At 31.6% G+C, this 25147-nt stretch overlaps 4 protein-coding genes across 4 annotated transcripts; 3 read left to right on the plus strand and 1 right to left on the minus strand.

The window, feature by feature from the left end:
- Positions 1-925: 925 nt before the first annotated feature.
- Positions 926-8166, plus strand: PmUG01_12035400 (myosin C, putative; the record flags this gene model as incomplete). Its single annotated transcript, XM_029006559.1, has 4 exons — positions 926-985; positions 1222-1420; positions 1656-7882; positions 8068-8166. 4 exons carry the CDS (start codon positions 926-928, stop codon positions 8164-8166), a joined length of 6585 nt encoding a protein of 2194 aa, XP_028863036.1.
- Positions 8167-10823: 2657 nt separating this feature from the next.
- Positions 10824-18608, plus strand: PmUG01_12035500 (DNA-directed RNA polymerase III subunit RPC1, putative; the record flags this gene model as incomplete). Its single annotated transcript, XM_029006560.1, has 5 exons — positions 10824-16008; positions 16572-17578; positions 17892-18013; positions 18192-18437; positions 18551-18608. The coding sequence occupies 5 exons, from the start codon at positions 10824-10826 to the stop codon at positions 18606-18608; spliced, it is 6618 nt and encodes a 2205-aa protein (XP_028863037.1).
- Positions 18609-20240: 1632 nt separating this feature from the next.
- Positions 20241-21404, plus strand: PmUG01_12035600 (conserved Plasmodium protein, unknown function; the record flags this gene model as incomplete). Its single annotated transcript, XM_029006561.1, has 1 exon — positions 20241-21404. One exon carries the CDS (start codon positions 20241-20243, stop codon positions 21402-21404), a length of 1164 nt encoding a protein of 387 aa, XP_028863038.1.
- Positions 21405-22202: 798 nt separating this feature from the next.
- On the minus strand, positions 22203-23003 carry SIR2A (transcriptional regulatory protein sir2a, putative; the record flags this gene model as incomplete). The annotated part of the gene is made up of 1 exon (XM_029006562.1): positions 22203-23003. The coding sequence occupies one exon, from the start codon at positions 23001-23003 to the stop codon at positions 22203-22205; it is 801 nt and encodes a 266-aa protein (XP_028863039.1).
- Positions 23004-25147: the final 2144 nt, after the last annotated feature.

Consider the following 25147-nt stretch of genomic DNA (forward strand, 5'->3'; position numbering starts at 1 on the left):
ATATACACGAGTATGTATCAGTAAGTTTACTTTCCTCAAAGTAATCCCTTTTTATCTCATGTAACTATAACACGTTTACTTTTTAGTTATTTCAAAAAAAAAAAAAAAAAAAAAAAAAATGTAAAGGGAAGGGAAGAGAAATGTACAAGAGGATTTAAGAACGTATTACTCTGTTTTAGACTTGACTTGTGCAGGATATGCAAGTTCATATATAAACATCCAAAACACATATATGTGCAAGTATAAATGTATATATGCATATATGTCTTTATTTATGTATATATGAATATGTATTCATACATTCATATGCTTATGTTTACACCGAAAAAAACGAACAAGTTAACAAGTACAACAGTTCATTCATGCTCTACATTACATGTAGAAAATTTTTAAAGGGGTGCCAATTAAAAATATGAACAATTAAATTAAAAAATTGTATATTTTAATTAGTTTCAATTGAAAATGCTCGTTATAATATTAACGTGTAGCTAGCTTTTCGATCTCCTTTCCCTGTTTGTATTTTATTTTACTTCGTTTTATTTTTTATTTTATTTTTTTTTTTTTTGCATATAATTTATCATATCATTATCTGCCCTTTCAATAGTTCCGCAGTAGAATCTTTTTCTTTTTTTTTTTTTTTCCCTCTCAATGATGCGAGGAAAAAGGAGGAAAATAAAATAAATAAATAAATAAATAAGTAAATAAATAAATAAGTAAATAAATAAATAAGTAAATAAATAATAGTATAATATAGTTCAATAGAGTATACTAGAGTTACATAGGGTAGAACAGAGTTGAACACAGTTACATAAAGTTGACCGGTACACAGGAGAACAAAACGGGACAAACCTGAGTAGGACAACCAAAGCAGCATTTGTGAATACAAAATTCGTCAAAACAAATCTTAGTAAAAATATACTATCTAATGGATGCTGCCAGCAAATGCGTCATTGGCACAAAAATTTTTATTAGAGATAAAAACAAAGTAAACGAATAGCATTACAAGCGAAGCTTCGTGCATGTACGCGGTCATACGTAAATATGCAAATATATACATTGATATGTGTATGCGCGTGTGTGTATGTACGTATGGATGGATACTTGTGTGCATATGTTAACGTGTGTTTATCCATATATATATATATATATATATTTATATATATATTTATTTTTATATGCACATATATATCCTCATGCATGCGTAACGGCTTAACTGTTTAGGTATGGGCTCGCGCTGAAATTATAAAAGAAGACGACGATATAGTTGTCAAGACTGAAGACGATGAAATTATTAAATTAAAGGAGAGTGATGAGTTCTACCTTAGAAACTTAGGTTCGTACATCTATGTTTTGCAGTATCTGTGTGTAGAGCAAGTCTCAAGCAGGAAAAAGATGACTAGTGTAAATATACTACGATACAGTTTACGAAAAAGCTTAAAAAAATAAAATAAAATAAATAATTAAATATACATATATGCTCACAAACGTAGACAGATTTTATCTCATTTCCCTGTGCGCTTCTTTATATTATTGATGTACGTACATATATGCATTCGTGTACGTAGCGGACGAGCCAGCTTGAGCACTCACCTCAGCACCAGTTCACTTGTTCTCTTTTTCATCTGTTCCTTTTCCCCTTCCCATATCCCACTCAGACATATTCGATTCGAGCGGACTATCCGCACCACCGGATCTGACCAAGTTAACGCATCTACACGAAGCATCGATTCTACACAGCCTTAATCTGCGATTTGACATTGATGAAATATACACCTTCACAGGGCCCATACTGATCGCTGTGAATCCATTTAAGATAATAAACAATTTATATAGTGACAACGTTCTAGCTAAACATGTACAACCAATACAGTCAAAAACCCCACATATATTTGCTACATCTAATAGTGCTTATCTAGGAATGTGTAATAATGGGAGATCACAGACTATACTCATAAGTGGAGAATCTGGAGCAGGTAAAACAGAATCAACAAAATATGTAATGAAATTTTTAGCATGTGCAGGTTCAGATATTAAAAAAAGATCATTAATTGAATCTCAAGTTCTGGAAAGTAATCCATTGTTAGAAGCTTTTGGAAATGCTAAAACTCTAAGAAATAATAATTCTAGTCGTTTTGGAAAATACATAGAATTACAATTCACTTTAGACAGTAAGGGTTATATAAAGGGTAAGTTATGTGGTGCTAAAATTTTAACCTATCTATTAGAAAAAGTTAGAGTGTGCGATCAACAGGAGGGGGAAAGGAACTACCACATCTTCTACCAGTTGTGTGCAGCTGCACAAAGGGCTAGGCAGGGTCCGCACGGGGGGGAAGAGACAGAAGGGGAAAAAGCGGAAGAAACTAGCAAAGAAAGAAGCGAGAAGGAAGTGGAAAAAACGAAGGAAGACGACGAAGCGAAGGAAGCGGAAAACACCATTCGCACTCGTCTTCCCAGTGTCCATGGTAGTCACTACTACCACTTCCCCTCGACGAAGAAGTTCAAAGGAGTAGAAAATATAAAAGTGCTAAAAATCGACTTGAGCGATTTTAGGAGTCACACAAACTTTCGTTACTTAACCAAGTCCAGCGTGTACAAACTTAACGGGGTGAACGAACTGGAGGAATTTGAATCGACTATATACGCTATGCAAACGATAGGTATAAAGAAGGAGGAACAGTATCAGATATTCAAAGTTTTAGAAGGTATTCTTTACATAGGAAATATTTTATTTAATAATGATGAAAATAAGGAAGAATCAACAATTTTGGACTCTACATATGAAGATTTAAAAAAGGCTGCATCTTTTTTAGATGTAGATGAAGAGAAATTAAAAGAATCTTTATGTTATAAAACTATTATTGCAAATAATGAACATTATAAAAAACCTGTAAATTCTAATATAGCAAATGATATAAGAGATGCATTAGCTAGAGCTATATATGGATGTTTGTTTTTAAAAGTAGTAGAGCGAACAAATGATTCGATTGGTTTTATAAATGATGTGAATCTATTTTGTGGAGTTCTAGATATATTTGGATTTGAATCTTTTCCAGTAAATTCATTTGAACAATTATGTATCAATTATACAAATGAATGTTTACAGCTATTTTTTAATAATTTTATATTTAAATGTGAAGAAAAATTATATATGCAAGAAGGAATAAAGTGGGACCCATTAGACTTCCCAGATAATAAAGACTGTGTTGAAATTTTAGAATCGAAACCATTTGGCATATTTTGTATGTTAGATGAAGAATGTCATATACCATCAGGTAAGGATAAAACCTTTTGTAGTAAAATTATAACAAAACATATTTCTAATACAAAGAGATTTAAAATTATTAAAACGGATTGTTTTAGTTTTATCATAGTCCATTTTGCAGGAGAAGTCAAATATAATTCTGCAGGGTTTGTTGAAAAGAACAAAGATCAATTATCAACTGATGTTCAGAATGTATTATTGCAAAGTAAGAATGAATATATATCATCGCTTTTTGAAAAATATTTAAGGCGAAATGTGGATAAGAGAAAATTTGTAACTGTCTCAAGTGAATTCAAAGAACAATTAAATTCTTTAATGATACGTATTCGACAAACGGATCCTCATTTTATTAGATGCATTAAACCGAATTCACAAAACTTACCAGATATATTTGATCGTATATCCGTTAATGAACAATTGAAATATGGAGGAGTCTTACAAGCAATAAAAGTTAGTAGAGCTGGATACCCGGTTCGTATGACTCATGCAGAGTGTGTAAATGATTACAAAATTCTTTTAAGTAAAAACGATAAAGAGTTATTTTCTGCATATAATGAAAAATCATGGTCATACAAAGCGAGATTTATTTTGAATAAAATGATTTCTACTGGACCCATACAAGAGTATATTACATCCTTGAAAAAGATAAAAAGAGAAAAACAAAATGAATATGAATTTTTCTTGAAATACTCAAACAAGAAGGCTAAACCAATTAAGGGAAAGAATACAAGTGTAACAGCTAAACGTGTGGAGGGAAATTCCAGCAAGGGGGATATGCTAGCGGAGGGGGGTATCATCAGTGGTAAACAAGAACAAGGAGAGGGGCATCAGGATGAGAAGTTGAACGATCCGCTGAACGAGCCGCAGAACGAGCCGCAGACCGAGCCGCAGACCGAGCCGCAGACCGACGAAACGGCGTTCATCTGGTCAGTGGGGAAAAATTTGTGCTTCTTCAAAAGCGACGCGTTCAACATCTTGTCAACGATGAGAAGTGACTACCGGTTTGCACAGGCAGTAGTCATTCAAAAGAATTATAAATGTTATGTGGAAAGGAAAAGGTACAGTATAATGAGGAGCAAAGTAGTAGTACTACAGAGATGGTTTAGGAATATATTAATTGTTATTAGAAAAGAGAAAGAGAGGAATAAAAAGGCCAAGGAGCTCATATGTTTACATATATATGGTTATGTCGTTAGGAAGAAGTATTTACATAAAAGGAAGTGTGCTATACTTATACAATCTTATATAAGAAGATACCTTACTATGAGATTTTATAAAACGTATAAGCAAAACTGTTATGCTAGTAAAATTCAAGCAACGTGGAAAACGTACAAAGAAAGAATGTATTATATGAAGTTAAAAAGATCTACTAAGTTGATACAGCTAAAATGGAAGGGTATACTAGCAAGGAAACAATTACGAAGGCTTAAAGAAGAAGCAAAGGAAGTTGGATCCTTATTGAGTAAAAATCAAATATTAATAAATCAACTAAAAACAGAAAAAAATGAAAAATTAGAAATAGAAAATAAACTACTAAAAGCGTTAGCAAATATAGACACACTGACTAAAAAGGTAGAAGCGTTAGAAAGGACAAATAAAAACAACGAATCAATTATTAAAGATTTGCTTCAAAAAGTACAGAATATATCCAGTAAAGAATTAAATAACAAGACTGAAGTAGGCCCTTCTCGAAGCGAGTGCACAAAGGTTAGCGCTGCAGATAGGAGGGGTGTACAGGTAGGTACAGATCAAAATGGTGCTAATAGATTAAACAGGAATAAGAATAGGAATAGGAATAGCAGTAGGGATAGGAATAGCAGTAGGAATAGGAATAGCAGTAGGGATAGGAATAGCAGTAGGAATAGGAATAGCAGTAGGAATAGGAATAGCAGTAGGAATAGGAATAGCAGTAGGAATAGGAATAGCAGTAGGAATAGGAATAGCAGTAGGAATAGGAATAGCAGTAGGAGTGCCGGTAGGAGCAGCAGCAGCAGTAGCCGTCATGGTAAACTTGCTACAGAACTGAAGAGTGCCAAGGACAGCACTGCGTTAAGTAAAGACGAACTGACAAACCTGCTAAGCAAGGTTAAAGCGCTTGAATCAGAAAATAAGGAATATATGAAGAAAAATAATTTATTGAACGATCGCTACAATAAATTGTTAAATTTGCTCTCACATATCAAGGATAAAAATATCGGCATTCCTGGAATGGTGTACCGCAATTTGTGCGGGAGTAAGCCGAGCAGTGGAGCATATGCCGTGGCATACAAAAACGGACTTGGTGAACCCAGGGTTATTGGAAGTAACAGTCGTAGTGCCAGTCGGGGTGCGAATGGGCTTCCGTTGGATAAGATTCTCTTAAACTGCAGTGGTGAAGAGAAATATGTGCATCTATATCATCGAACAAGTAAGAACCATATACAGAGTAACACAACGGCCGATATTCTCATGTGTGGGCCTAAGAGTGTTGGAAAGACGAGTTTACTAGAAGATCTCTTTGTACGTTTGGGAGATGAAATAAACTTGAACATTTTAAGGAAAAACAAAAAGAAACAAAGAGAAGATATGAATTCTTTTATTTATAATACATATATAATTACACATAAGGAGACACAAATAAAAATCGTTGATTGTGGTTATTGTTCTAATAAAGACTTAGATGAATCTCTTTTTAATTATGTAAAAAATTCAATGTGTATTATAGTAGTCTTTGATTCTACAAAGAAAGAATCCGTTAGTCCAGCTTTACATCTTCTACAAGAAGTATCACTTATTAATTTAAAGAAAACAACAAAATTGTATTTGCTTGAAAATATATTCAACGAAAAAATTAATTTAAAACCTAATACTACTGACGTGGCATATGCTCTGAGAGTAGTAAAAACGTGCAATGCGTATTATGTAAAGGCGCTCGATATATACGATATACTGAACGACTATGTGGGAGGCCGCGCAAACGGGTATGCTGACAGTTATGCGAACGAGTATGCAAACCACTATTCAACTAACAATGCAAATGAAGTATATGTTGAGCCAAATAACCCCTTTAACCCTCAAAATGACAAGAAAATTGTAATTAACCCTTCCTTGATCCATTACAACAATAACAGGGTAAACAAAAAAAAAGTGGAAACAAGTTATGAAGGAGAAGTATCTTCTTTCCTGCCTGATATAACAGATACCAATACATCTCTTTTTTTCGAAAATAAAAAGGAGGAATTAGCTCTACATAAAAATAATATGTACTCTGTAGCTAACACGTTAAAAGCTTTTTGTGGTATTCATAACAATAGCAATAAGAAGAATCAAAATATACAACTGTTAAGAGAATCGATGCCTCTAAATAATTATGTATATAGCAATAAAAAGTATAACACGGAACTAGGAAAAGGTCTACAACCTATTTATGAAATAACACTAAAGGGAAATGTCCCCATTACATATCTGTTCATCGGCCAAGATTTTGCCAATAAGAATTATACCTTATTAGCTGTTGGTTGTAAAGACGGAGTAATATACATTTACAAATGCTTCCGTAGTAAGTTAGAAATGAGCAGTAACTTCTTCCACCCGAATGAGGAGAAGCTCAAGAAGAGCGACAGTGAATGCACGAATGGGGAGGGTAGCAGCAATATTGTTATGGGTGCAGATAACCATACCAATTTACATAATCGTGGTAACAGCTATACCAGTCCGCTCGATCGTGGTAACAGATATACCTGTTCACTCAATCGCAGTAATGACTACTCCAATCCGCTCCACCGCGGTAATAGCTATTCCAATCCGCTCCAGTGCAGTAACTGCAACGAAATCAATGAAGAGTTTCGAAGTGTAGAAGAGATAGGCGATCCAATGAAAAATGATTCCTCAGTCTATGCTGAGGATAACCAAGAATCAGCTCAATTGTTATCAAAATTATGCGGTCATAAAAAAGCAATAACATGTCTAGTTTTTTCATTATGTGAAGATAAAATAATATCATCATCTATTGATAGAACAATAAAAATATGGGAAGTATGTACAGGATTTTTATTAAAGGTATTTTCTGACTCCTCCGCTACATTGTCTGTTTTATTATTTCCAACAAATCTTGATATATTTCTCTGCTCCAACTGTACTTCTCTACTACGAATTGTAAACCTAAACAGTGGTCAGGTTTATCAGAAAATTAAATTAGAGAGTGAAATAAGAGCACTAGAAATGGACGATACGTGTTTAAATATATTTGCTGGGTCCAAAAATGGTACTATATATGTATTAGAAGTAATATATAATGAACGAATTGAAATAAAATTTCGTTTTCTTTTTTCCTTATCCCCAATAACTTGTATCAAATATATTCCTAGATATCACACAATTAAAACTAACCCCACTATTATTGTTAACTCATGTGATAATCATATTGGTATTATTGAATGTATATATGGTAATAAAGGGGTACTCACCACCTTATCAGTTAAACACAGAATTAGAATTAACCATGCTCTACTTCCCATACGCAATTGCTATTCCAAATTTGGAGGTGGTTGGTTTATGTCGGGTTCAGAGGACGGAAACATTTACATCTGCTCTCTACTCCCACAGTCCAACTACAAGCTTATCTTTTTAAAACATCATAAGGTCAGTTGATCATGTATACCTTCACATTGCAAATCTGTCTAGTGCCACTATGCAACATGTTAAGTATAATGAGCTGTTCAAGTGGGCTTTTCTTTTGTTCTCTCATCTTCTATTTATATTTTTTTCTTTTTTCTTTTTTCATTTTTACTTTTTTTTTTTTTTTTTTTTTTTTTTCTTCCTTGTAGGCACCCGTCATGACCGTTGTGGTAAACGACATCGACACTTTGATGGTATCGGGTGATTCAAAAGGAAACATAGTTTTTTGGAGGAGATCCTTTGTGTAATACTATTGGTATTCCTTCTTTTTATTCAATATTTTCTTGTCTATTCATTTTTTGCTCTTATGTTTGCACCTCATTTGGGTTCGTCTTTTTTGTTTGTCTCTAACTCATTTTTTGTCTCTAACTCATTTTTTGTCTCTAACTCCTTTTTTGTCTCTAACTCCATTTTTGTCTCTAACTCCATTTTTGTCTCTAACTACTTTTTTGCCTTCAACTCCATTTTTGTTCCTTGTACGGAAAACTCGTCTTTGAGCTTCAAACAGAACGAACCCTTGATCATAAAAAAGGGAAATTCACTAACCGTACACACCTGTTCATGTACACATACACCCATACAAACATATGCACATGTATATGTACGCACGTATGTGGGTAAATGCTCATGTATCGACGTTCCCCTGTAGTATAGTTGCTGCCAAACGGGTTGATGATATTTACATGATAATATTTACATGATAATATTTACATGATGATATTTACATGATAATATTTACATGATAATATTTACATGATAATATTTACATAATAATATTTACATGATAATATTTACCTGATAATATTTACATGATAATATTTACCTGATAATATTTACCTGATAATATTTACAGTATAATATTTACATAATAATATTTACAGTATATTTCATACTTCACATAAATGGGCCAAAATTTATGGGTATGGGTACCTGCAGGTAGAAGCGAGTGTAACCTAGTCCCCAGTAGTGGTTACGAGTAGTGGCTGCCAAGTGTATACAAGTAACATTCCATATTTTCCAAGTTCTAGACTTTTTTAACCATAATGAACGAGCTGTATTACATGCTAGGAAAAAAAGAACACCATTACAATTACATCTTTTTATATTACATATTGGTACTATTATATATATATATATATATATATATATATATATATATATATATGGATATATATTTACGTATGTTATGTCGTATGCTATACATTACAGTACTGTACTATACGCACTGTATTGTATATAAATCCCATCCTTGGTTTCCCTCTCATAATGCTATCATAAAAAATTATCTTCTTGTCAAGTGAATGCAAAGAGGAGATGATAAAAGCACTTAGTTTTGTGCACCACTATCCATTCACTCATTTTTCGAGGCCTTAAAAATTTACAGAAATTACAAAAATTTTAGATGTTTTAAAAATAAGCTAAAAGGATATTACAAATGGATATATTAACTGGTATATTTTTTTTATTTTTTTTTTTTTTTTATTATTCTTATAATACCAATCTCTTTAGTAAATTTAATTAATTCTATATTCAAGAGCGCCCAAGAAAGGTGGTATATTCTCGAATGCCAATTTTTCATGTATTTTTTCATATATTTTTTCATATATTTTTTCATATATTTTTTCATATTTTTTTTTTTTTTTTTTTTTTTGCTTTAAACTAAGTTGTTATGTATAGTTTACCCCTTTTTCTTGTAGAATTAAATCAGTACTTGTTAAAGCAAAATTAAAAGTTGATTTTTTGAAAACTCGTCCTAGTTCAATGCTACAAATGCGCACAGGATAGAAATATATATAGCAACGTTGTTTATATACATATGTATATGCAATGAATAAATTGGGGGAAAAAAAAAAAAAAAGAATTCTCCCTATAATAATGTACATAATATGTACATATATATATGTATTTATGTACGAGAGTGTAATACAAAAGGTACCATTGAGAATTCTCAATTCAATGCATAATAAAAATATTTTTTAAAAACAAAAAAGCGACTACAGTTATATATATGCGGCTAAATTTTTTATATATTATTTGTTTTTTTTTTTTTAAATAGTCCTATAATTCTGATTACGTACATAATTTTATATGCAAGCGACATGTACGCAAAACGATTGTGAGAAAACCGCTTGTACGTAGGAAACTGATGTAGATACGTTTGTTTCCTCAAGTACATAGTAGGGGTATTGGTCTGCACTTACATACTGCCCCCGTTTCAATTTTTCCCAAAACTTTCAAGCAGAATATTATATAATTCAGAAAAAATGTTTTTAAGTTTTACTACATTTGATTGAGTGTTTGACATATTAGTGGAGAACTCGTAGGGACTTTTTTTTTTTTTTTTTTTTAAATCTCGGCATAAAAAATAGGCGAAAGGTAAAAAGAAGATTGTACATATATATATATATATATATATATATATATATATATATATGCATATTCCTAGTTACGCTCATGCAGGATATAGCTGATGAAAAACGGTGCAACAATACGTGACGCCATCCGTTGAATATAAATAAGGCGGAGTAAAGGAGAAAAAGAAGAAGAGCTATATATGAGTTAGAGTCAATTTTGTGGATTAGGCTTGAGAGAGAGATTTATACTACTAATACATATTAACTACAAAACAGAACGAAGTGGTTTGTATGCCGCGGATGCGTAGGTATATGGCGCATCCCCCTTGCGTGAAGGAAGCAGTATTGGTCTAGCGCGGAAACGAAAACGTTACTTGCTTATATTACTAGCGTGCACGTATGCGCACGCGAGGACTGGAAGTTCCAACGGGATAAGCATCTAAACTTCCGACATTCCAGCATAATTAATCAGGCGTCTATTATATTCGAATAGGCTTCTATTATTTTCTGGTGATCTTCCGCATAACTTTATAGCGTCTGTCCGAGGCATGATGCAGGTCGACATGCAGGAGCTGAGGGAGGTAATCCGGACGAGCAGCTTGAAGAAGGGCTTCGTGAAGGATGTGAAGAACAACTGTGAGATTAAGAGCATCCACTTTGGAATAATGAGTAAAGAAGAAATAATTAAATATTCGGAAGTAAAAATTATGAATAGAGAAATGTATAAAAGTAATAGTGGTATTCCATATCCATATGGTGTTTTAGATTTAAAATTAGGTGCACATAAAAGTAATTCAGTATGTGAAACATGTAATAGAAAATTTATTAACTGTTCAGGTCATTTTGGACATATTGAATTAAATTATCCATTTTTTCATATAGGATATTATAAGTATATTATTCATATTCTATATTGTATATGTAAAACGTGTTCAAATTTGTTATTACCCTTAGATAAGATTGAAATATTTTCAGAATTAAAAAGGAAAAAGACAGATGACTCACTTTTTAAAAAACATTTATTTAAAAGAATATTAAATGAATGCAAAAAAATAAATAGATGTTATAAATGTGGAAGTCCACAAGGAGTAATTAAGAAGATAATAAAACCGAGTCTTGATCAATTTATGAAATTAAAACATATATTAAAGGTTAAAGTAAATGGTAAAATGATTATAAAAGAGGAAGATTTAAATAGTTTATATGTGTTAAAATTATTTCGTAATATAAATCCATTTCATGTAAAATTATTAAATATTGAGAAACCAGAAAAACTAATCATTACAGCACTTCTAGTACCTCCAAATACTATACGCCCTTCTGTAATTATAGATGAACATGGTACAGCAGAAGACGACTTAACATGTATATTGTCCGAAATAGCACAACTTAATAATACTATTCATAATCAATGTTTAAATGGGTATCAGACGAATCAATTTTTAGGAAATATTGAATTTTTACAATTACAGCTAACCAGATTTATCAACAGTGATTCACCAGCTGTATCACAGCTTTTAGCTACACAAAATATTTCAAAACCAGGAAGAGGTATATGTCAAAGACTCAAAGGAAAAGAAGGTAGATTTAGATGTAATCTATCGGGTAAGAGAGTAGATTTTTCAAGTAGAACTGTTATATCTCCTGATCCTAATATTTCTATAGATGAAGTTGTTATACCAAAAATTATTGCTATGAGACTCACCTATCCAGAAATTGTAAATAAATACAATATGGAAAAATTAAAAATGCTCATTAGAAATGGGGCAAACATGTGGCCTGGTGCTAACTATATCATAAAGAGGAAACAGAAAAGTGCGGATTATGTTGAGAATACTAGCTTTGGTCTTAGAGCAATGAGCAACGGGGGTATGGCCGGTAGCGGCAGTACCCCGGCAATTCTGGACGCCCTAAAAAGGTACATCAACAGGAGCGGTATTGTTAACGGAAGTGCTGGTACCAATGATAATGCCTGCCCAAGCATCAGCGCAAGTAAAATAAGCCTGAAGTACGCGAATAAAAGGTACGTAATAGATAACCTGAGCATAGGGGATATAGTGGAAAGGCATATATGCAACGGTGATATCGTTTTGTTCAACAGGCAACCGTCTCTACACCGCATGTCAATCATGTGCCATAAGGCAAAAGTAATGGATTACAAAACTTTTCGTTTCAATGAATGTGTGTGTTCACCATATAATGCAGATTTTGATGGAGATGAAATGAATTTACATGTACCACAAACAGAAGAAGCAAGAGCAGAAGCATTATATCTAATGAATGTGAAACATAATTTAATAACACCAAAAAATGGAGAAGTAATAATAGCATTAACACAAGATTTTTTATCTGCATCTTATATTATTACTAATAAGGATACATTTATTGATAGAGATACTTTTTGTTTATTATGCTGTTATTTCTCCGATGGAAAAGTTCATATAGAATTACCTGTACCGGCAATATTAAAACCTAAGGAATTATGGACAGGTAAGCAATTAATTAGTGTTTTAATTAAACCTAATAGAAAAGAAAATACTATAATAAATTTTGAATTAAAAGAAAGAGAATATTCATCTAAAAATGGAGATTTAAAATATTTATGCTTAAATGATTCATATGTTTGTTTTTATAAATCTGAACTAGTTTGTGGTTCGCTTGGGAAAAAAGTATTAGGGTCATCAAAATATGGTCTATTCTATTATTTAATTCATCATAATTCATCGCATGTTGCGGTAAAAATTATGAACAGATTTTCTAAACTAACTAGTAGATACTTTTCAAATAAAGGTATGACCATTGGAATAGATGATGTTACTCCATCCACTACATTAACAGAAAAGAAAAAAGATTTATTACTTAAAGGTTATGATATGGTTAATAAAGAAATTATATCCTATAATGAAAAGAAAATGCAAATACAACCAGGATGTACTTTACAAGAAACGTTAGAAATTAAGGTAAAAAATATATTAGATGATTTAAGAAATGATGCAGGAAAAACATGTAATCAGTATTTACATCATTTAAATAAACCACTAATTATGTTCAACTCTGGAGCTAAGGGAGCTCTAATTAATATTGCACAAATGATAGCGTGTGTTGGACAACAAAATGTAGCTGGTCAAAGAATACAAAATGGATTTATTAATAGAACATTACCCCATTTTCATTTTCATTGTAAAGATTCTGAAAGTAGAGGATTTGTTCAAAATTCTTTCTATACTGGACTCAATCCAACCGAATTCTTTTTTCATACCATGTCTGGTAGAGAAGGATTAGTCGACACTGCTGTGAAGACTGCCGAAACTGGGTACATGCAAAGAAGATTAATGAAAGCTTTAGAAGATCTTTCAATCCATTATGACTACTCTGTTAGATCCTGTGATAAACAGATAATACAGTTTATCTATGGAGATGATGCGCTGAATCCCTCCTTTGTCGATAACAATAATACGTACGCGGATCAGTTTGACAAAATTTTCCACCATATCATTTCCATATCCTCAAGCCACAAGCTTCTCTCCTTTAAGGGAAGCTTGCACAGCGCTCAGATGATCGGCCAGGGAAAAATGGGCATTATTAGCATCCCCTATCAAACGCCGAAGCAGACGCAACAGATTGAGGGGGAGAATCAAGCGGCTCTGGAAAGCCCGAACAGTAGTAGATGTAGTGGTAGTAGTAGTGGTAGTAGTAGTAGTAGTTGTTGTTGTAGCCGCAGCACTAGTGGAGCACCCCCCACGTGCAGAATAGTGGGTGCAGACAGAGGTGGAGGAAACCAAGTGGAGAACACTTCGGATAACCAACCGGATGAATGCGCACCGTTCTCGTTTATCCTGCGCGAAATAATGAAAAGACTTTCTTTAAAAATAATTGGACAAAGTGATACAATTATACCGTTACAGCACGACAAGTACATGACTAAAAAAATAATGGATGAATATGATAGACGTGAACAATGCGATAAGTGTGCATTGAGGGAAGGAGAAGAACATGAGGAAGATAAGGAGGAGGTGAAGGTACCCCAGAAGGAGGGTAACTATGACGAATTTATGTCCGTACATCCAACAAGTACAAAAATAAATGACAAAGTGGGAACAGAATCAAGTGGAGAAGATAAAGAGGGAGAAAAGAAGTCACTATTAAGAGGCGCTCAAGGAGAGAAGAAGAGTAAAATTAAGCAAAATAAAATGAACGTTTTGGATAGTCCTTCCAATAAAACCAGCTTAGATCATTTGTTGGGAGATCAAACAAACTGTAGGGGGTTAAGAAAGGACAGTAGTAGTAAATTCCAGTTAAAACAAAATGAAGCCGATTTTTTCCCATTTTTAGAAAGTAAAAACACAGACGAGGAAATGGAAAGTGAGGATGAGAATAATGGAAGGATAGATAAAATAAAACGATATGAAGATTTAAAATGTAGTTGTTACTTACATAGGAGTGAAAAAGAAAACAAGTGGTACAACATGAACAGTATCCTACCTCCACGGAGATACGAACACATTGGATTTTTTGTAAATGAATACAGAAATATTATTGAAATAAAAAAACTAGTTGACCAGAAAAAATTAATTTTAACTGATTATGAAAAAAGATATATAGATAGCAAATACAATAAGATGAGTAAAAACATTAGGAGGAAAATTGAAATTGTTAATAATATTTATAAAAGTGAAAAAGAAAAAATAGATATAATAAAAGAAAAGTTGAACGATGGCAATTACTACTGTTCTTCGTCTTTGTCTTCGTCTTCATCTTCTTTAGACGAATCGGACTTCCTAAAGAAGCTTATAAAAATGAACGCGAAGGAGAATAAGGAGGGTCTGGACAATGACTTGTCGTTTGATGATACTACGAATGAGAACTGCAACGATGGGTATAGTGCTCCCCCAATCAAGTGCAAAAAGGAGAGCTCACATGGTAGGAGTGATGGAAGCGGGAGTAGAAGCGGAAGCAGCTGTAGCAGTAGTGGTCGTCAAAACTACGTTAGTCTGGACCCCCCAGTTGGCATTATACATACGAGAAATAGTCATCTTGATGAGGGATGTAAAGAAAGCAAGCATTCGTTAGGGGGAAACACGTTTCTTGACTGTAATCATTTGAGGAGAAGGCGTAATAATAATAGTAATAACCACTGCTATAAAGATATAGTAAAGGATGTTAGTGAAAACGAGATTTTATATGAAAATAAATACTATAAACAGATGATAAAGAATATAATAGCATTTGTAAGTGTATTTGAGCATGTAGAAAATTTGAAACAGCATTTTATTTTATTCCCGTACGAAATAGTAAAATGGACAGAATTCTTAATAAACTATTTAACAGAAATTGTTCCGTCAAATATTTTTATTCATACACATATATCTAAAGAAGAGAAGCCAACGCATCAAAAAAATACTCGAAATATGAAAATATACATTGAAGAAATAAAAAAATGGCTTTTTGTAAAAGCTATCAATATTTATAAATACCTCAAATATAAAAAAGGGTTTGCATTAATAAGATTTAAGGATTATTATGATTTCTTAAATAATACATATGACATATCCTACCGTTACATGATCTATGATTACTCTTTTATAAATTTAAAGCAGTTGTATCTCTTTGTCTTTTTCAATATATATAAATACTTCAAGTACATATCTGCACCAGGTGATGCAGTGGGCTCTATTTCCGCCCAGTCCATAGGAGAGCCAGGCACACAGATGACCCTCAAAACGTTTCACTTTGCCGGTACGACCCTGCACACTGAGGCATATTCACCCCCAGGCTGCATATGAGCACACACGTTTCTTATGTACACATGCTTTATATGCACACACGTTTCTTATGCACACACGTTTCTCATGCACACACGCCTCTTATGCACACACGCCTCTTATGCACACACGCCTCTTATGCACACACGCCTCTTATGCACACACGCCTCTTATGCACACACGCAAAATACATGCCTAACTGGACAAGCACCAGCGCTGTAAAAAATCTACGAGTCTTTTAGAGGTCGATGTTGGTGAATGCTAACGGTTAAGTAATGAAGCTTTCCAAGCAGCTGCTTGTAAACACTTCCTTATATGCAGGGGCTAATTTTTTTTTTTTTTATATTATATATTGATCGTAATGCGATGTAATGTACCGTGTTGCAATGTAATGTACCGTGTTGCAGTGTAATGTACCGTGTTGCAGTGTAATGTACCGTGTTGTAGTGTAATATGCTGCGTTATATTATATTATACTATATTATTTTTTATTTATTTATTTTTGTTTTTATTCCATTGTGTCTTGTCTTTCCCCAGGTGTGGCTAGCATGAACGTAACCCTAGGAGTTCCACGAATTAAGGAAATAATCAACGCGTCGAGTATCATCCAGACACCTATATTGAATATTCCCTTAGAAGTAAAGGACAATTACAATTTCGCTTTAATGATAAAATCAAAATTAGAAAAGACAACAATAAGAGATGTATGTGAATATATCAAGGAAGATTATACTAGTAGAGGTATATTTCTGTGCATTAAATTTAATAAAGAATTAATGCAAAAACTTTTTTTAAATATTACATCTTACAATATTAGAGATATTATACTAAAACAAAGTCATATTAACAAAATTAAAATTAATAAAATATGTATAGAAGCTGTCAACAAATTTAAATTACACATATCACTCAAAAATGATGATTTTCTCTTCTTCCAATTGGAATCATTGAAAAGGGGATTACTAGACCTGTTAATTTATGGAAATAAAGATATTAAGAGGTGCATTATAAAGAAAGAGGAAGTGGAAGTAACCGACAGTGAAGTGGCCAGTAGCACAGGGAGTGATGCGGAAAGGAACAAGTGGAATGACGCAAATAAGAATAACGATACACACAACAAAGCAATTGACGATAATATGAAGAGAGACAGATGTACAGCTGGGATGGAAGAGAATGACGTAAGTACTTACATAAAGAAAGAACCAGGATTAGAACTCAAATCCGGATCAGATGCACACGATAAACAGATTGATAGAAAAGGAGACATTGAAAATGCGCAAAATGCGAAAGAAATGGTAAAACTAGAAAACATTATGGAAAATTTTAGCACCAAAATAATGCAAAGCAATATAAAAAGAGAAATGCAAAAACAAAAGAAAAAAAAGAAAGAAAAGAAAGATAACAAAGTAAACCTAGACAGTATTAACATAGACTCCTTGAATTTTGATGAAATTGAGATTAACGATATAAGAAATGATAAAATTGAGTTATATGACGAAGATTCTGATAAACATATAGAAATATGTGCAGATGAAAATGGAGGGGTAAATACTCGAGAAAATGAAAAAAAAAAAAAAAAAAAAAAAAAAAATCATTTATTCTATCTTGGTGGAAGGAAATTCCTTAAATTATGTTTTGGGTTTGGAGGGAGTCGACTTTAAACACATCATATCGAACCACGTGATAAACGTTTTCCAGGTATTCATTTTAACGCAAGTGTTTGGGAACTGCGTGTGGGGGTACATACGCACCAGCGCCCACATACAGGCGTAAAATGTGTATATATTTATATATGTGTGTATCTGTTTCTGTGTGGTTTCTGCTTACACATGCTTCCGTCGTTTCCTCCCTTAACAGGTCCTAGGCATAGAAGCAGCCAGAGTGACTATCATAAATGAAATAAAAAAATGCGTTGAGGCATACAGCATAGACATTGACATTCGACACATAATGCTCTTAGCGGATATAATGGCGTTCACGTTAGTACACACTTTTTTATTATATTATTTTTTTTTTTTTTTTTTCCATGCATCCGTCCTGTGCTAATTCTAATTGTGTATGTAGGTATGCATAATTACATCATACATTATTCTTCATTTTTGTACATGCCTCCAATGCGTTTACCTTTTTTTTTTCGTTGCATTACTACCAACACAGGGGGGATATTCTAGGTATAAACCGGTTCGGCATACAGAAGGCTCGACAGAGCACATTAATGCTTGCATCATTTGAAGAAACCAATGAGCATTTATTCGTTTCGTCTTTCTTTAAAAATATTGATGAAATTAATAACATCAGTGAGAGTATAATAGTTGGAAAAAATATACCCATCGGAACAGGATCCTTTCAACTCCTTTACAACTACAAATTGTTAGTATCCTATAAATGTAGCGTTGTTTCAACGTGAGCATACATATGTACACACAAACCGACATATACATGCATATATATACGCACCTGTTTACATATGCATGCAACATATATATATACATGTGTACACGTTTTTCCTTTCTCAGCAATAAGGAACGGAAAAACCTTACTCTACTTGAACGGGCTGCAAGAGAAACAAGATAGCAAGGATATGTTATATTGCCAAATTATACGTACCCATGTTATGCATGATATGTTTCACTCATGTATACATGTATTTTTTTTTTTTTTGAATTTAAACAAATGATGTTATAGGCATTATGCATACCATATATACCATATTGTTTTTTTCTTTTCCTTTTCCTTTTTCTTTTTCTTTTTTTTTTTTGTTTATTGTCATGTTTTATTTTGTTTTGAAGTATATGTGTGAACATGAAAAGTAACTAATTTTTTTTTTCCCTTAATGTAGTACTTTTCAAAAATGCTATTGACCGTTAAGTAGTATTTTATGCTCTGCCCCAACGCACGTACATACATGCATAATATACACATTCATATTTGTATCGTAACAGCAGTAACAGTACAAAAGTGAGACGGTAAAAAAAGTGCAAGTTGTATGGACACCATAAAAAGCCGATGAAATTTTTTGAAAATTTTTCGTCTTTTTTTTTTTTTTTTTTTCTCACGTAATACAGCATAAAGCATAAAGTAGTTATTAAATTCGTATCGTCACCAACGCTTTTACTTTTGTTCTTGTTCTTGTTCTTTTTCTTGTTCTTGTTTTTACTTTTCACTTGGCTTTATATTTTATATGCTCCATTTTTCACTTGCCCCATTCTCCATTTTACTCTCTTTTTGACTGCCAGCTAATTGTAGCACATAAATTCAGAGTTAAAATGTTTTATAAGTTTTTCAAAAAAACGAATGTTCTCTTTTTTGTTCCTCTCTTCAAATGTGTATATGCTGAGTAATTGAAGTTTCCCGTTGTCACTGCAGCGATGAACTATACGAATTGGACTTTTTTTGGAGAGCGTAAAAGCTTTAAAACTTCCTTAAAACGAAAAAGAAAAAAAGAAAAAAAGCAAAAAAAAAAAAAAAAAATTATATAAATAAAATAAAATTGAATAAAATAAAATGAATAACATCAAATGAATAACATCAAATGTTTAAAATAAAATGAATAAAATAAAATGAATAAAATAAAATGAATAAATTAAAATAAAATTCGCCTTGCATTTTTTTGGCATACCTTGTGTATTTTTTTTTACTTCATTCCTTGTTTTATTTAATTCTTTCCTTCTTTATTTTATGTTATTTTATTTTATTTTATTTTGTTTTATTTTATTTTATTTTATTTTGTTTTATTTTATTTTGTTTTATTTTATTTTGTTTTATTTTGTTTTATTTTGTTTTATTTTGTTTTATTTTGTTTTATTTTGTTTTATTTTGTTTTATTTTGTTTTATTTTGTTTTATTTTGTTTTATTTTGTTTTATTTTATTTTGTTTTATTTTATTTTGTTTTATTTTATTTTGTTTTATTTTATTTTGTTTTATTTTATTTTGTTTTATTTTATTTTTTGCTAAGAGCGATACACATCCCGTTTGTCCTTTAGAGCAAAAATAGCAACAACATGGAGTACAACTTCCATGCAGTTTCCAGTTATGCTAATTGTAAAACGCCTTTTTTTTTTTTTACTATTTTTAAACTAGCTATTCATAAAGGACACTGTATCAGTCACGTACATGAAAACGTTACGTGTTGATGAATGCATATCCCCCCTTCCTAACCGGCAATATCAGCTCCTTTTTCCTGTGTAAAATTAGGATATAAAAACATGACCGACTACAAAACTGCGATAACTTCCATCGAGGAAATGAAAAATATTTGCAGTGAACTTCTAAATGCTAAGGAAGACCAAGTGTATAATAAACTTAGTTTATATTACGAACTGGAAGAGAAATTAAAAAAAGTGCAACCTGTTATTACGCGTATAAGACTACGAAGGAATGAAACACAAGAGGAAAAAAAAATTTATGGTGAAAAAATGATTAAAAATGTTGATCTATTATTAGAAAGATATGATACATTATATACCATCTATGAAGAAGAATTAACCGTATTTAAGGAAAATTATGAAATCGAAAAAAATAAAATTATTGAAAAGAAGTTATTACAAGAACAGGTAAAAAAAGAGTATGAAGAAGAACTGCTTAACAGGGGTAGAATTAAAACAAAACTAGAGGAACAAGAAATACAATTAAGAAACCAAGAAAAATTAAAATTCATAAAAGGAAAGGAGGAACAATATGAAAAGAGAACAAACCAAATGGAAACAATCAAGGAATTAATACGACAAAAATGCTATTTCCTGTATGAAGAAATATGCAGTGCATGTGACAGGGAAGAAGCCATAAACTACATATATTCGCAGCTGGGTGTACCCTCAGATAAAAACAAGTTTAGTAGCGATACAGTCAATAACGGAGGAAATCCCTTCAACTGTGTGCACCTCATCGACTGCTTATACCTGATATACAAAAACAACGAGTTCCACCTTTTTAAGGAAGCAGTAAAAAACATCATCGAATATTTAGAACAATTAGTGAGAAACATAGACAACGAACAACTAAAACTAATAAATCTTATGAATAAAACTTTTCAACATAACATTTTGTCAAAAAAAGGTACATTATTTGTGTTCATACTTATAGGATATAGTCTTAAAAGATCGCATGATATAGATTATGTTTTAAAAAAAATAAACAGAGAAATTAATGAAGAAAATATTTACATATATCTTGAAGAGCCAAACATAGCTACTGATTATACAAAATGGAAAAAGTGGTTTGACAATATTCAATTGTCTATAAATATTTTGTGCACTTTCTTTAGACACATTAATAAATATTCAGATATACCAGATGATGAAAAAGTCAAATCTGTTTTTTTATTTTTGAAGGAAAAATTCGAAAATAATTTTCAAGGGGAAGATATGTAAAAAGTTAAGTGGTTTCAAACTGGGGTTATAGTTTATCGGACGAGGGGAAGAGCTGCGTGGAGTGTTCCTTATATTTGCAAAAAAAAAAAAAAAAAAAAAAAAAAAGAGAGAAGTAGGGAATTGAGCAGTTGGAAAAGGAGGAATATACAATTGACGAATTCGAAGTAAAAAGAGGAAAAGTTGATGAGTGAAAAAAATGGGAAAATATGGTGTACATAAAAAGCGAATAAATTGTGGAAATAAAAAAATGAGATAGTTTTCCTCAACATGCATGAACAAAATGCGAAGATTTTTGGGGGGACAAGCTTTGAAATAAATTGGACAAATTAAGCAGGGAAGTGCATTCCCCCCGCCCCATCTTCATATATAGACACATATACATGTGGGCATATATACGTATAGCCTCACATACACATGGGCATATATACGTATAGCCTCACATACACATGGGCATATATACGTATAGCCTCACATACATATGAGCATATATACGTATAGCCTCACATACACATGGGCATATATACGTATAGCCTCACATACATATGAGCATATATACATATAGCCTCATATACACATATCCTCATATACACATAACCTCATATACACATAACCTCATATACACATAGCCTCATATACACATAGCCTCATATACACATAACCTCATATACACATAACCTCATATACACACAGCCTCATATACACACAGCCTCATATACACACAGCCACATATACACAGAGAAGGATAGGCATCTCTCCCCCCGCGTACTTCCCCCATTTTTGCAAAACATTTTGACAAATTTATTTCCCACTATTCAATATATTGGACACTTTTATCAGCTCACTGAACTTTGCACACACATGATAATCTGTCATTTTATTTGTAATATACGTTTTTGATATATTAATTTCAACAATTTTTTTTTTTTTTTTGCTAGCGAAATAGCATAAATTGGTAGCTGTGGACACTGTGGAAGAGGTCCCAATAACTAAAAGTAAATCACATTGCATTATTTCTTGTTCAGCTTTTTTTAAAAGACTGTTTGATATAACTTCCCCAAATAAAACGATGTTTGGTTTAAATATTCCACCACATGGACATTCAGGTGGTAACTGATGCATAAAATGAGATGTTTTCTGTAACATGATTTTATTTAATTTTACCGTTTTATTACATGTACAGCACAAAGCTTCAAAAACATTACCATGCAAGGGAATTACTTTTGTGTTCCCACTTTCTTCATGTAAACCATCAATATTTTGTGTAATCACTGATTTTAAATATCCTAGATTTTCTAATTTTGATAAAGCTATATGCCCTTGATTTATTTCTATTTCATAATCTGATGATATATCTCTTATTACTTCCCATATTTTTTCAGGATATTTCCAAAATCCCCAAATTGTTCCATATATTTTAGGGTCATATTTACTCCATATGGAATTGTTCGATCCACGAAAACTTGGTATATTACTTTCGGCAGACGTACCTGACCCCGTTAATGCGACTATGTATTTGCAGTTTTTTATTATCTCGGCTAGCTCTTCCAGAGTTATATTTTTGGTGTCCTTTTTTAAAGTTGATATCATTAAGTTTCCCATCGTTTTGCTACTTTGTGCTGTGTTTAACTACCTTGTGTTATGCTATGGTACTCTGTGATATGCTTTATTTTTCTTTTATGTCTTTGCTCGAGGGCCCTTGTTAAACTGGCTTCCCAGAATTTGTAGCAAAAACGTGTGTGTGTGTGTGTGTGTGTGTGTTGCACACCCTGGATGTATACATTACATATTGTGTTCGTATAACTGTGGAGGAGCTTTTTTCCTTTTTCGTGGTTTTTCCTTTATAGTTCGTTTTTATTTTCTCATTCGTTTTTACTCTATCGTTCGTTTTTATTTTATCATTCGCTATTATTTGATTCGTTCTAGGCGCACATCAACTTACGCAACATATGTGTATATGTATTTATACGTAACACGTGCCTTATATTAAAAATCATTTAGTTTCACTTTTTTAAAAAATCATACGAAGCAGAAAAAGAAAAGAGGAACATGCAAAATGTTCATTAACAAGCTGAAGAATTACCAAGTTAAAAAAAAAAAATTTTTTTAAATAAAAATATTGCTCAGTCAGAATTTTTATACACCTTCACTTGACACAGTGTACCATATATTATATGTTAAAATGCGAACATGTTGTTTATACAAAATGGTTAATGTATAATTGTAATTATAATTTTTTTTTATTAATGACAAAATGATTTAATTTTTTTTTTTTTTAACCTCTGCAACATTTTCATTGAAAAACCTTGTATTATTTAAATACCTGAATGTGCAAAGAATATTTTTATTTTGTGCTAAATTTACCATATAGGTATATATATTATAAATACATTAACATGTCAGCATGTTGAAAAGTAAAAATAAAAAAAAAGGAACTCATTACCAGTACTCAAAAAGGAATACCTTTTTTTTCAACTCTCTTAAAATTTTATTGCATGTTCATGAAAAAAAAGTTAAATATTATTCAGAAAATGTGTTAAGTCCTTTCCAATCGTTAAATTCAACATGTTCATGAAATTTGTTTAGTTCATTATATTCATTTTTTTTTTTTTTTCCTTACAATTTTTAGTACATTTTATCTTTTCGCCTTACATGTTAATAACGAAAATATGAACATATAATAATATTTATTCACGGAAATTTCTAGGACAACAAAAATAAACAAAAAAAAATTAGCAAACAAGATTAAATTTATTTAAATAACAAATGGGCAAATATTCGTAAATAGCAAGATATGCAAAACGGAAATAAGAAAAAAAAAAAAAAAAATGAAAAATTTTTATATTTCTTATTTCTTTTTGAACCATGTAATATATAGTATATTTTATTATTCTACATATTTTCTGTATACGAAAATTTGTATTTTTAAGGATAAATAAATATTAATAACGTAAAAGAGTACTCATTTACACACAAAACATCTTTTTAAATTCAATACCATTTTCAAACAAAATGCGTGTGTGTGCACACATGTACACTTATTTGCATGTTATATCTATGTACATTTTCCTTTATAAAAAAAGGGGAAAGCAACTTCATCATTTTTATCCACAATCCCGCACAAATTGATAAACACTTAAATATATATACGCATATATACATTTATATACTTATTTACCTGCACGCACTTTTCCGCTTGTGCTAATTTATATTTTTAATGTTCCCCTCCGTTTTGTTACAGCAAAATCAACATTACTTAACGAGAAGCTACCCAAAAGGCGTTGAAAATACCGGGAATATAGAGAGGTGAATCAAACAAGCCATCTCGTATAGGCATTTCATTCCTTATGCTTTTTTCTTTAAAAAAAAAAAAAAAAACAAACAAAAAGAAATTTCCCTACAAGAATAGCAAAGAATGACTCTTCATTTAGGTTAAAAACGAAATAACGAAATAATATAGAAAAGAAATTAAATCGTTGAGTGTAGTTTAACCATACTAATTTTTTACAAATAACACTGTAATAATTTTGCTTAAAGTACAACTTTTTCTTTATTTGATCTTTTTTCTTAAATAACTTTTTCATATACAACCCCCCCTTAATATGTATACGTATACAAAGTCTGCATGTACGTATGTATTTATATATATACATATACACATACATATATATATGTATATATATGTACTTATTTTTATTAATGGATACTTATTTAAAAGAATGATTGTTCAAATAATATTTTATTTA

Source organism: Plasmodium malariae (assembly GCF_900090045.1).
Source record: "Plasmodium malariae genome assembly, chromosome: 12".
Taxonomy (NCBI): Eukaryota; Apicomplexa; class Aconoidasida; order Haemosporida; family Plasmodiidae; genus Plasmodium; species Plasmodium malariae.